The sequence below is a fragment of the Fringilla coelebs genome (genome assembly GCF_963513975.1).
Source record: "Fringilla coelebs genome assembly, chromosome: 1".
NCBI lineage: Eukaryota > Metazoa > Chordata > Aves > Passeriformes > Fringillidae > Fringilla > Fringilla coelebs.
The window spans coordinates 85,145,700-85,157,002 of record NC_140028.1 but is presented as its reverse complement, the minus strand read 5'-3'; the positions used below and the strand labels follow the sequence as shown (position 1 = coordinate 85,157,002).

General features: G+C 44.0%; 1 protein-coding gene across 2 annotated transcripts; it reads right to left on the bottom strand.

Annotated features, from left to right (window-relative positions):
• Nucleotides 1-4,147: 4,147 nt before the first annotated feature.
• Nucleotides 4,148-10,585, bottom strand: LOC311154928 (ribosyldihydronicotinamide dehydrogenase [quinone]-like). 2 transcript variants are annotated; one of them, XM_084207785.1, is made up of 7 exons: nt 10,447-10,585; nt 10,240-10,292; nt 8,978-9,142; nt 7,973-8,103; nt 6,896-7,009; nt 5,457-5,549; nt 4,148-4,551 (listed from the first exon to the last, which is right to left on the bottom strand). In XM_084207785.1, exons 2-7 carry the CDS (start codon nt 10,244-10,246, stop codon nt 4,378-4,380), a joined length of 684 nt encoding a protein of 227 aa, XP_084063911.1. In that variant the 5' UTR covers nt 10,247-10,292; nt 10,447-10,585; the 3' UTR covers nt 4,148-4,377. The 2 variants fall into 2 exon arrangements, with proteins under 2 accessions (XP_084063911.1, XP_084063912.1); XM_084207786.1 differs by lacking the exon at nt 10,240-10,292 and having other exon boundaries at nt 10,447-10,568.
• Nucleotides 10,586-11,303: the final 718 nt, after the last annotated feature.

The following is an 11,303-nucleotide window of genomic DNA, read 5'->3' as shown; positions in this document are numbered from 1 at the left end:
CGGGGCGGGATCGGGATCGGCGCCGCCCGCGGCTCTGGCTCCGCTCGAGACCGCGCTGGGCCGGGAGCGCGCAGCCGCCGCTGCGACAGCCTGTGACACCGACATCAACCCTGGATACTTTTTTTTATTCTGGGTCTCTGCTCTTCTCCAAGTACAGAGCTTGTCTTTCATTTCTCCCAGCAACGCGGTATGAGCGCTCCTAAACCACCCATCTACCCTTATCTGCTCTGCCAGGGATGGCACTGTCTGCTTTGTGCCTTTTGCTGGCCCACATGTACATCTGCTGGGAGCAGGGGCTCCTCCCTTCCATCTTTCTGGAAGGTGTCTCATGGGAAAGACAGGTGGGACACAGAAGGATGTGAGGGTGGCTGTGGGTTTGGAGAGATAGGACAGCCTTAGTGATCACTTTCAAGATGAAGTTTTCTCTCTGAGTATCAAAACTGCCCTGTGGTGCACAAACTGAATAAACAGCTTCATTGTGAGACCTTGGGGGGAAAAAAAAAGGAAGGTGAGTGCAATGGTTTCCCCAGGGGAAACAAAGTTGATAGTGGAACGAGTGGAATTGATGCAGGACCAGCACATTTGTGTTTTCTGCCCAGTCTGGATCAGCTGATATTGAGAGACCAGGAGTTGAATGCTCTGACAGCTCCTGATGCAAGGGCTGATCACACTGTAAAGAGGAGACTCAGGACTAAATGCTAAATTGTGACACTGAGCTCACTGTAGTTTAAATGCAGCAATTTTGTGTCCATCCACACTGTGAGGTATCACAAGGAGAGCATTATTAAACTTGCAGTCCAGAGAGACTGGGGCAGCTACCAGGTAAATAAAGCAAATGCAAATATAGATATGGAAGCTCTGGTGGGCCCATTGTGCAGTTTTGGTCTTCTGCAATCCAGAACATTATAGGAAGCTTTTGATAGCATTTGACTGCTGAGCTTTCTTTTGGTTTGATTTTTCCAATTTTGAGCTTTACACTATTTATGGGGCTGAAGGCTGGAAGAGAGATGGCTATATTTATAAAAATTGCTTTGTTTAAAAGGTATATGTCTTATTCAGTGTGGTTTTGCCAGCATGTACTAGGGAAAAACAGGGAGATACTGGCATCTATTTGCATGTGTTTAGAAGTCACATCTTTGACATATAGCTGGTTTTTTTTTTTTTTTTTGCCAGCAGGATGAAAACTGCTGTGTGTGAAATTTGCGGGTTTCATTGCACCATTGGAAAAATTGTAGGGACTGATGAATAGAAAACATAAAATCTCCACAGTGCTAGACCAAGGCCACCTGGAATGCTTACCTCATTCCTTAACTAAAAATCCAATCACAGTAGATCTTGTGCCATAATGGGAAGATGACTTTGTAACTGTTTTCCTGGTATTAACTTTAAGGGCTGTAAAGTAGTAGTAAACTTTGCCAACAAAGGTTTAATATTAAGTCTCCTTCCTCTCCTCCTGTAGTTTGCTGCCAGATATCTCTTTAGAGACTTTTCCCTCTCCATTTCTGTGATGAATTTCAAGTTCTGTGAGCAAAATCATTCTCTGGCTGTTTCTGGCTTAACATTCTTTCTGGCCCAGCAAGGATGAGCATTCTCTCACACAGGAGGTTTCCAGCTCTGGAAATGATTCAATGCTGGAATATTAATTCTGGGTTCTATACTCTGTCCAGAACTCTGAGGAGGGGGATGATTGGTGGGCAAAACTCCAAGGAAATGCTTGTCTATAATCTTTCTGTAATGTGCCTTTTAATTTTAAAAGTAGAGCATTATCTGGTCCAATTGATCCCCCTGCTGTCCAACAGCCATGAATATTATGCTGTAGAGCTGATTTTAGAGAAAGAAGCTGTGATCTTTGCTAATTTTGCATTATCTGTGCACCAAAACTCATACTGTATTTCCCTAAGCCCTCAGAGGGCCTGAGGTGGGAGAAACTGCAGCAACTAATAGAGCTGATGCTTGTGGAGAAGGGTTGCATACCCCTGGGGAGTATGAATGCAGAATGGGAGGCTCCAAGGGCCTTTGGAATCACTGTGGTTGGTAACTGACTGCAGCCACAACTTTTCACTGCAGTTAGGTTCAAAAGAGCACTACCTGACATTTCCCATAGATTCTGAGCTGTGGCCTAGCAACAGATAGCAGAAATACAAAGGTGTATGCATAGGGTACATTGAGAGGATTTAATTTTCTCTTGGATTCTTATTGAATTCCAGGGAAGAACCACCTTTGCTCTGTATGTCTCGCTGGAATACAACTGTATTTGTAGTTTTGGCAATCTGTTATGTGGATAAGATGGTTAGGTCTTGGTTTATTCTCTCTGTTGCATGTCAGAGAAAGCTATAGGGTATTTTGTCTCCATGATCCCAAGGAAGGAGCTTGTCTTTTGTCTCCTTCCTGAGTTTTTCAAACATATCAGAGTTCCTGTGTATTCAAGCTGCATGAAACTGAGCATTTTAATAGTCTTAGAATGATGAGACAATTATCCAGCACTGACTTGAGTGTAGCACCAGCTTAAATTCTTTGCATCTTTTCTGTAGCATATAGCCTCTTTAGCCTTTAAGATATCCAATAATACAGTAGGATTTTTTGAAAAGAAAAGAAGTAGCACTTGCATTGTGCATGGTATTAGTTATTGGCTGTTTCTCTCTTCAGCACAAACTTTTGATGAATAGTTTTGATGAATAGAAAGTATATTCCTCTGCAAGCAGGCAGCTCACCCCAGTGATGTTGCTTCAGGAACACAATATTAAGCCACAGAATGAACTACACCTGGATTTAAATGTCAGGTTTTTTGAAACCTGGATTGAAGACATCAGGCTTGGTTTCTCTAGGCTATGAGGCTTCTTGGTAAAATAGTTCCCATGGGTATCTGTTTTCCTCTATTGTTCTGCAGTTGCAAGCATGTTTGACCTGCCATTGCAGAACACCAAATAAAAGAAATACCATCATGATTTCCAGAAATAAGTGTCATAGGAAAAGATCAGACCACTGCCTTGCCATCTGTGGGGAGAGCAGGACCACCAGCAACAAAAAACAAATCGCCAGACTAGATGTGGAAAAGCATGTTCCTTTACACCCTTTTACCCAGCCTGAAGTGCAGCTTCAAGTTACTCACCTAATCCTAGTTTTATTTTCATGAAATCAGTGTTGGTTTGGCAGGGTGACATTTGACTTTAGCATAATGTGCTTAAGAAGGACAATTATTCTTTAGTTCAAAATGGCTATAACATTTCCAGTGCTGCTAAGACAGCAATACTGCCACTTCTTTTCTCTCTCCTTACTAACCACAGACAAATCTCTGCTGGTTTTCTATGTGGCAAAATTCTCCTGAGTTTTGGAAAGGTTTGTGTCAGAACACACATGCAGCCCAGCACAATGCCCTGCAGAGCACACGCTGCAGGAACATCAGGACAAGGACAAGAACCCTTGGCTCACCACCCACTGTCACTGCACAGCTGATGGCTTCCAAAGCATGGCAACAGCTGCACCCTTGTGGAACCTGAAAACTTTGGCTCACATGCCCCAGAGCAGACATCTGCAACAGCTTGGGGCAGCTCTGCTTCCTGGGAAATGTCTGTGCTAGATGTGGCCCTTCACTTCATATAAGAGCAAACAGGAACACGTAACTGGTGTGAGAGGGCAGGAAAAAAAACGGGATTCCATTTTGTCTCTACAAAGGGTAATCTAAGTAGAGAAGTCCCTTTGCTTTTAGGAAGCTGCATGCTTTACAAATGGAAGTTGTAATCTATAAAGGAAGGCAATTCATGCACATACAAATATATGAAATCTGCTTCCCCCCCTTTTCTGGTATCTGTAATGGCTTTAACATTGCTTTGTAAGTATCTCTAAAAGCCTAGGGCTGTCCATAAGGCTTTCCAGCTGTTTAAGACACTTTGCAGCTGTACATCCCTTTGCAACACTATTCATGATCTGGTTTTGTTGCTCCAAGGCACAAGTGGAGAGCTCTCACAACCGATGACAAAAGGCTTTTAAATGACAAGCTGGGTATGGGCAAGATATTCCCTGGTAAAGGAAAAAAAAGTGGTAAAATAAACTTGGCCATATACTTTGCTTTTTCACAAGCAGCAATGGTATAATCTGCCATGAAATATCACATTGGTTATCAACCACAAGGAGGCAGGATGACACTGTTTATGTGAGCAGAGAGAACTTCACAAAGAGTTTTGCACCCATCCTTGAAGGGAATCCTTGGGAATCAGTGAAGATAAATGCCATGTTGTCAGTTAAACTGCTAGATGAAGTATTCAAGAGTCTTAAAATATATTTGAATTAGGAGATTAGTGTTCAAGTATTTAGATTTCAAGAGCATCAGAAAGAATGGAGAAAAAGAAAGTCTTGTCTCTGTAGTCTTGCACCTGAACACTACTTGAAATACCACTCAGGAGAGCAGTCTATGGGCTCTTCCTTCCAAAGAGTCTTCAGACGCTGGCTCCAGGCAGCCAGCATCTCCTTCCTCTTCTCCTCAGAGGCATGCTCTGGAGCATAGCAGATGTGAGGTTCAAGGACTTTGACACCACAGAAGTGCATGATTCCATGCTGGATGCAAAACAAAAAAAAAAAAAAAAAAAAGAAAGAAAGAAATGCCTCAGGAAATATTTCCTCTTACTTTAATTTGAAGAACATGCAAGATTTAAATCTGTTCTGTTTCTTTGACCCAATATCAGTCAGGTTCTCTAAACCTGTGCATTTGTCAGGAGAAGGGAAGTAAATTGCTTTTAAACACATAGGACTGTCCTCTTTGGATGCTGTATGCTGTTCAATTTGCAAGGAAAAGGGACAGTCTGAAGTTCATTGTCTGGTTTGAACTTCCTCAGATTCAGCCTGAACTGCAATGTGTTTCACATATACTTCCATGTTGGTTTCTTGGATTTTTTTTTTGTTGTTGTTGTTTTGGTTTTTAAGCTTTTGCCTCTGGCTTCAACAGGAGGCTTCAACAGAGGTTCCTGTGGGAAGGCTAGTGCCTGTGGAAGTTCAGCTAGCCATTTTCTCTCTGTGTATTTCTGAATTCAGAGTTGCGTTTCATGTTTTTGTCACGTTTACTTGTGAGCTGTGCAGCTGGACAGCTCCTCAGGGGTGAGGAGCTAGTAACTGCAGTGGGGAGGAGATCATGGCATCCTTCACTAATTGGGTAACCGTGGGGAACAGAAATCCTGCATGCTAGAGCTAAAGGAAATCCTGTAACACCACAGACACTGGAAAAGCTGACAGCAGAAGCTTTCCCCAGATTCTGAGCTGCAGGAATGGGACAAAACAACTTTAAAATTCTATGGACTTTTGAAGTAATCTCAGAATTTTAGACCCCAGTTTATAACCTGCAGATGCTTGGAACAGGCAACTTAATTATTATGTTTTGTATAAAATAATCAATAAAACAATTGTTTATAAATAGCTGGAATAGTAAAAATTAAAGCAAACAGTAATGAAATATTCCTATATTATACCTGCATGGGCCATAGGAGATAGCGAATATCACCCCTGATTGCATACTTCTCTTTACTTCCTCCCGTAGTGAAAGAAAACAAGGATAATTTGTCCTAGAATTAGGAAAGTGGTGCTTGAGTTAGACATGTTTAATGAAGAGTGGCTGTATAGTTCCAAAGATATTTGGGGGAACCTGGTCAGCATGAATTTCTAGGGGAGGGGGTGTCTGCTTCCTTCCCAGATGTTCCAAGGACTTGCAGTTCTGAGGCAAAGATTGATGTCATACAATTACATCAATGGATTGAGTGTCTGGGCTTTGTGCAGAGCAGAGAGGGGTTAAAAAGAAGACAAATTATGTGTCTGACACCCTTGTGTGAAATAGGGCTGATCTTTTTTCTTCCTTATGCAACATTTGGCATAGCTGTAGCTGGAAAGCCCTCTGTTACTGTGAAAATCTCTATTCCTGTCCTCTCTGACTGCAGAAATTTTTTGCTCAAGTCCCCCTTCAAACTTGGGCTTGCTTAACCACCATCTATCTTCTGCTCCTGTGATTATGGTATTAGCCATGTGCTCAGCTTCTCTCATCTCAGCTTTAGCTTCTGTAATTGAACGAACATTTTTCCAGTGCAGTATCCAAAATGTTCTGAGCCTATACTCCATCTGAAGCTGTGATCATTGGGGATTATGCCTATTTCTGTCAGCAAGGGAGCCATTTCTGAAATGAAAAGAAACTGAAATGTTTGAAATTGTTAAGAACATCAGAACAAACAGAGATTAACGTGCAGTGAAATAAATGTGAAACTAATATTGATTGCTTTTTGATACTGCATTTGTTACCAAATAAGATCTATCAGAGATAGTGGGCCAGAATTTTGCAGGGATATTCCCAGTACTGTGGAGAATTAAAATGACATGTAGAGATACTGCTCTTGCCAAATTAAAAGCTACAGAGAGGAAAAGGTTCAAAGTAGATAGTTGTGACAGCGTGTCATACTCCGAGTATTTCAGATCTCTGATTAAGTTTTATAGTTGAACTCCAAACTTTGACATCTAATTCCAGGACAGGACTTCGACAACGAATGTGTCAGTCATTACAGATAAGAGGAACCCTATAGTGGTGGGAAGACAGTAATTTTTGGAAATGAATTGATTTAAACAGTTTGCAAGCTGTATGCTACCACAGTACACTCTGATACTCCTAATAAATGATAAACCCCACCCAGCAGGCCAACAAAGATCTCTAGGAGATCGATTAAATCTTTAGGAAATGCTGCAGTCTCTTTATTTTCTTACCCTCAGGCAGGGTGAACAACCCAGAAAATCACTCAACATGTTACCAAAGCAATATTTCAGAGCATTGAAAAGTGAGCTCTAAAGCAACTTCAATGGAAAAGAATGAACAAGGCCCATAGAACATGGTGCAAGCCTTGACCTTAATAAAACAATCCCAAAAACATACCTGGAGCAAACCACCATCATAAACCTTTGACAAATCATAAGCAAAGCCTTGGACCAAGACTCTGTCCATCCAGCCCTTCAGGATTGCAGGCATGTTGAACCAAAACAAGGGAAACTAGACAAAAAGAAAATTACCTGGTTAGCACAGAGAGTCTGGGCCACACTTAGGCCTGGTTGACAGGACAAATCCTGTCCTCTGAACCTGCTCAGATCCTGTATGTACCTTCTCCACCTCTCTGTCAGTAGAGGTAGTAACTATACCTGGCAAAAGAAGCTGAAGTGCTTTCTATTTGTGGTAACATCAGGGCCAGACCTGAGCATCTACAGCACACCAACACTGTTGGTGCATGTGAGGGCTTCCATCCAGAATAACGTTGGAATAGGATGAAGGAGGAGGGTGCCATTTAACTCAGATTTAAGACTGTACAGAATTATGTCTCCTATGGCTGAAATGCAAAAGAATCAAATATCTTATTAGCAGGATTGACATCTGGTGGTGAGTTCTGATCTGACAGTCTGGTGACAAAGGCCAGGGGACCATAAGAAAGACTTATTTTCAAAGCCTGCTGACATTATATCACTAAGCCATGTCTAAAGGCCAACAAGGACAAAAAGAAATGTAAGGCTACTACTTCCCTTCACAGTACTTTGGGATTTGTAGACACAGGGGAGAGAGCTGGCATGGTGGAGAATGGACATGGGCTGTAAAGTTCCCTAATCAATTCCCAGTAGTGTTTCTGCAACTCAGCAACAAATGAGAACAGTCTGCTTGGGAAAGCCCAATTCCCTGTCTTCATTGGCTGCCCCCAGCACCTTGACCAGGAAATAATCCTTCCCCTGCTTTCTGCCAGCCTGCCTGACATCCATGGTCACACATGTCTTTGTGCATCCATCAGGCAGTTTGTCCCAATGTTGGGGAGTTCCTGGGGTTGCTGTTGTTTCAGCCTGCACCATTGTGCTACTCAATTACTGGATTTGCTGTAATAATGGCCCAGATAATTGTACTACTGATCTGTAGTTCTTACTGTACCATTACCTAAAGTCAACATCACAACTGAACTCTGTTTAGAATGATAACCTGGAAAATCAGCAGGTCTGCTTCTTTCACTTTCTTCTGCTCTTCAACCAGGTCTTTGGACAAACCTCCTCTCTTGTAAGCTTCCCAGGTTTCCACACCGTAATTGAATGCTTCTGGGTTGTGCAGGTGACCTGTGGGAAGAAATGAACAGTCATTCCTTGCCCCCTGTGCAGTATCAGTGCCAGATAAGAGGTGAGTGTAGGTTGCTGTTCAGAGTTCTAAACTGAGTTACTGCTTTCCATTTTTCCTACATTCTTGTCTTTCTTGGATATTCAGCACCATCCCAGCTGATGGTGGCTTGATTTTAGAAAGGAGAGGAATGTAGGGTCTCAGATTTCTGAAGCTTCACCTTCGTGTAGCAACACAGGGAGTGCAATATGAGGACCTAAGCTTGCCTCAGGACTCTGGGGATGCAGGTGGAAGATTTAAGAGAACAGTTGTTAATTGTTCTGCCTCTGCCTTAGGGCATCCTGAGGCCCTCCTGCACACTTGTAAGCACTATGGAGCTGCTTTCCAGCTTCTGTAACTGGGAAATTCACCAAGGGATGGGCAGCCATTATTGGCCAGCTCTACTGATTCCACAAGCAGTTCATCAGTCTCTAGCAGAAGACAGGGACAGTTGTAGCCTTGTGAACTCAACTCTGGCAAGTCCCTGAGTGGCATCTGAAGGCGTTTCCTCTCCATGAGAAATGGACTTTAGAGGCTGATTATGGAGACGTGCTAATGTGTTTCTTCCTGGCAGTAATCTCACTGGGATACAAAGGTCATGTTCAGGAGTGGACTTGTAGAAATGCAGATGTCAGGTCATGAATAAGTTTCTTATTAATGAAATAAGTTTATCATTAATCTCTTGATGATCTGAGGGCTGGAGCACCTCTCCTATCTAGACAGACTGAGAGTTGGGCTTGTTCAGCATGGGGAAGATTTCAGAGAGACTTTTTCCAGCCTTCTGATACCTGACAGGGGGCTTACAAGTCCCTGGTTTTTGAGAAGGGCTGGGCTCACCAACAATGTCATTCCTTGTTGCTCTGGGCTCAAACTGCATGCTGTATAAATCCGACACGGTGACGCTGCAGCCCTGCTTGGTCAGCTCTTCCACAGCAATCTTCAGCAAAGATCCATTGAAGGACTTGGGCTCTTGATGTGCATAGACTATCAGGACTTTTTTCCCTGGAGGCAGAAAGAAAACCAGGAGACCATGTGGAATCTAGGAGGCAGGTGCAGAACAGTTTGTAGAGTTGGGGCTCGTTCCTGGCTCTTTCTGTAGTGTCTTTTCCCTAGGACACAGAAGCAGTGAAAGCCGAGTGACAGTGGCAGCATTTGACTCCTGCTCAGCAGCACTGAGTGACTCCTGAGGCACTGATTGCTGCCTGTGCTCAGCCCCGCAGTTCTGTGCCACACTGGGCTTTCCTAGGTGGAACTCGGGGACAGAGGGGCTGTTCCATAGCTGGTCACACTGCCCTACATCAGGAAAACACTATCCCTCCTATTGAGACAACAAGGAAAGAGGAAATATTTTATATGCCGAAGCTGTTGTTTATAGGTAACCAGAGAGCAAAATTTATAGGGATTATTGAAAATGACAGGGTCTGCAAAACATACAGCTCCTGTTTCCTGAGTCCCAAGGCAAAAATTCAGGCATCCCCTGTGGTCAGTTTCTCTGGTTCACTGCTTCAGCCTGGACCAACACCTGCCAAGTGACAGGCAAGTTTATGGTTTCACAGAAAACTAGTAGAAACTGAACTGAATATTTGATGAAACAACAGCTCATTTTTAACGTAAATGATAAGGGGTAATTATTTTGTGAGGATGCACAGTGTCCATGAAACAAGACCTGTGCAAACAAGAAAATTAAAACTTGTGGGTTAAATGCTATCAAAAATTCAACCTGTGTACAAACTTTTTAAACCCTTGTCTATATATTATTCTGGAATATAAGGAGCAGTTTCCTCTTTGTTGTTTCTACCAGCTCCCAGCAAATAGGGAGCTCTAGGGAGTGCCTGGAGATGGACAAACTTCCCAGAGTGCTCAGTTTGATTCTGCAAAGCTGTCAGATTTTGTCCCTTTTGATAGAGCTGAGGGCACTTGAGCAGAGTGTTTGGAGAGACTGGAGTTTTCCAAGGAAAAGTTTCACTTACTGAGATAAATTCAGTCGTTTGGAAAAGCAAGACCTCAGTGTCCCAACTAAACACGGCAGAGGCCCCATCCCTGAGGTGTCCAGCGGCCACCCTGGAGCGAGCAGCGTTTTCACCCGGATTTGCTCTTACCTGCCATTGCTGGGGAGCGCTGGGGAGCTTCCCTCTTGATAATCTGGTCCTGCCTGAGAACTCAAGTGAAAGATTTGCTGGTGAGAAACATCAGGAGCAGGAGCGAGAGGACTCGCCGGGCGTATCGCGCCGCTCCCGGTGCGGTGCCGCCCTCTGGAAAGTGGCTCCAGAACGGTCCCGTCCCGGCGCCAGCCCACCTGCCCTTACCTGCTCCTCGGGCCCCGGAGCACACCTGCGGCCGGGCTGGGAGCGGCCCTTCATAAAATCACTGAATATCCTGAGCTGGCAGGGACCCACAAGGGTCACCGAGCCCGACTCTTCCCGGTGGCCCGGCCCTCGGGCAGCGCCCGCGCGGGGCGGGATCGAGATCGGCGCCGCCCGCAGCCCCCGCTCCGGCTTTTTCTTCCTCTGCGTCTGGTTTCGTTTCGTACCTCACAGTTGTAGCTCTTGTACTGTGAGTGGCAGTGTAGGGTCAGTCCGTGCTCTTCTAACTTGTCGGCTGGTGATTTTGTGAACTTGCAGCGTGTGCCTGTTGAACCGCCTCTTTCCCGGACTGATCTTCGGGGGCGATCTGTTTTCTGAAACTGCTCTGTACTTTCAGTCCTTCCCAGTGCTCTTCTCTGCCCCTCTGTATCATTTCTTGAAGCGAGGGAATCAGCTCCACACATAGTTTTCACACTATGGACATGCCTTGCGTATACGCAGTAGTCTGATGATTTTCTGCTCTGTGGTCCCTATAATTCCTGATGTAAAATTTGTGCTTTTTTGACTGCTATGGATCATTGAGCTGATGAGCGTGTGGAATTATCTCTCATAATTAGAAGATTTTACTCCTGTGTGGTGATAGTCAGCTCAAAGCCCTTTATTTTAAAAGTGAGGCCAATCTGGTTGTTTTGTCTCCCATAAGCATCTCTTAAAGTTCAGAGAGATTTAAAATAACTTTCATTTGTCTAACCTCCTGAGCAGCATACAGAACATTGTGCTGGTCTTAGTTCTCATAGAACTTGTTAGAAACAAGCCTTCTGTTCTATGAATGACTTACCTTTTGGAGGAATTTGCCACAG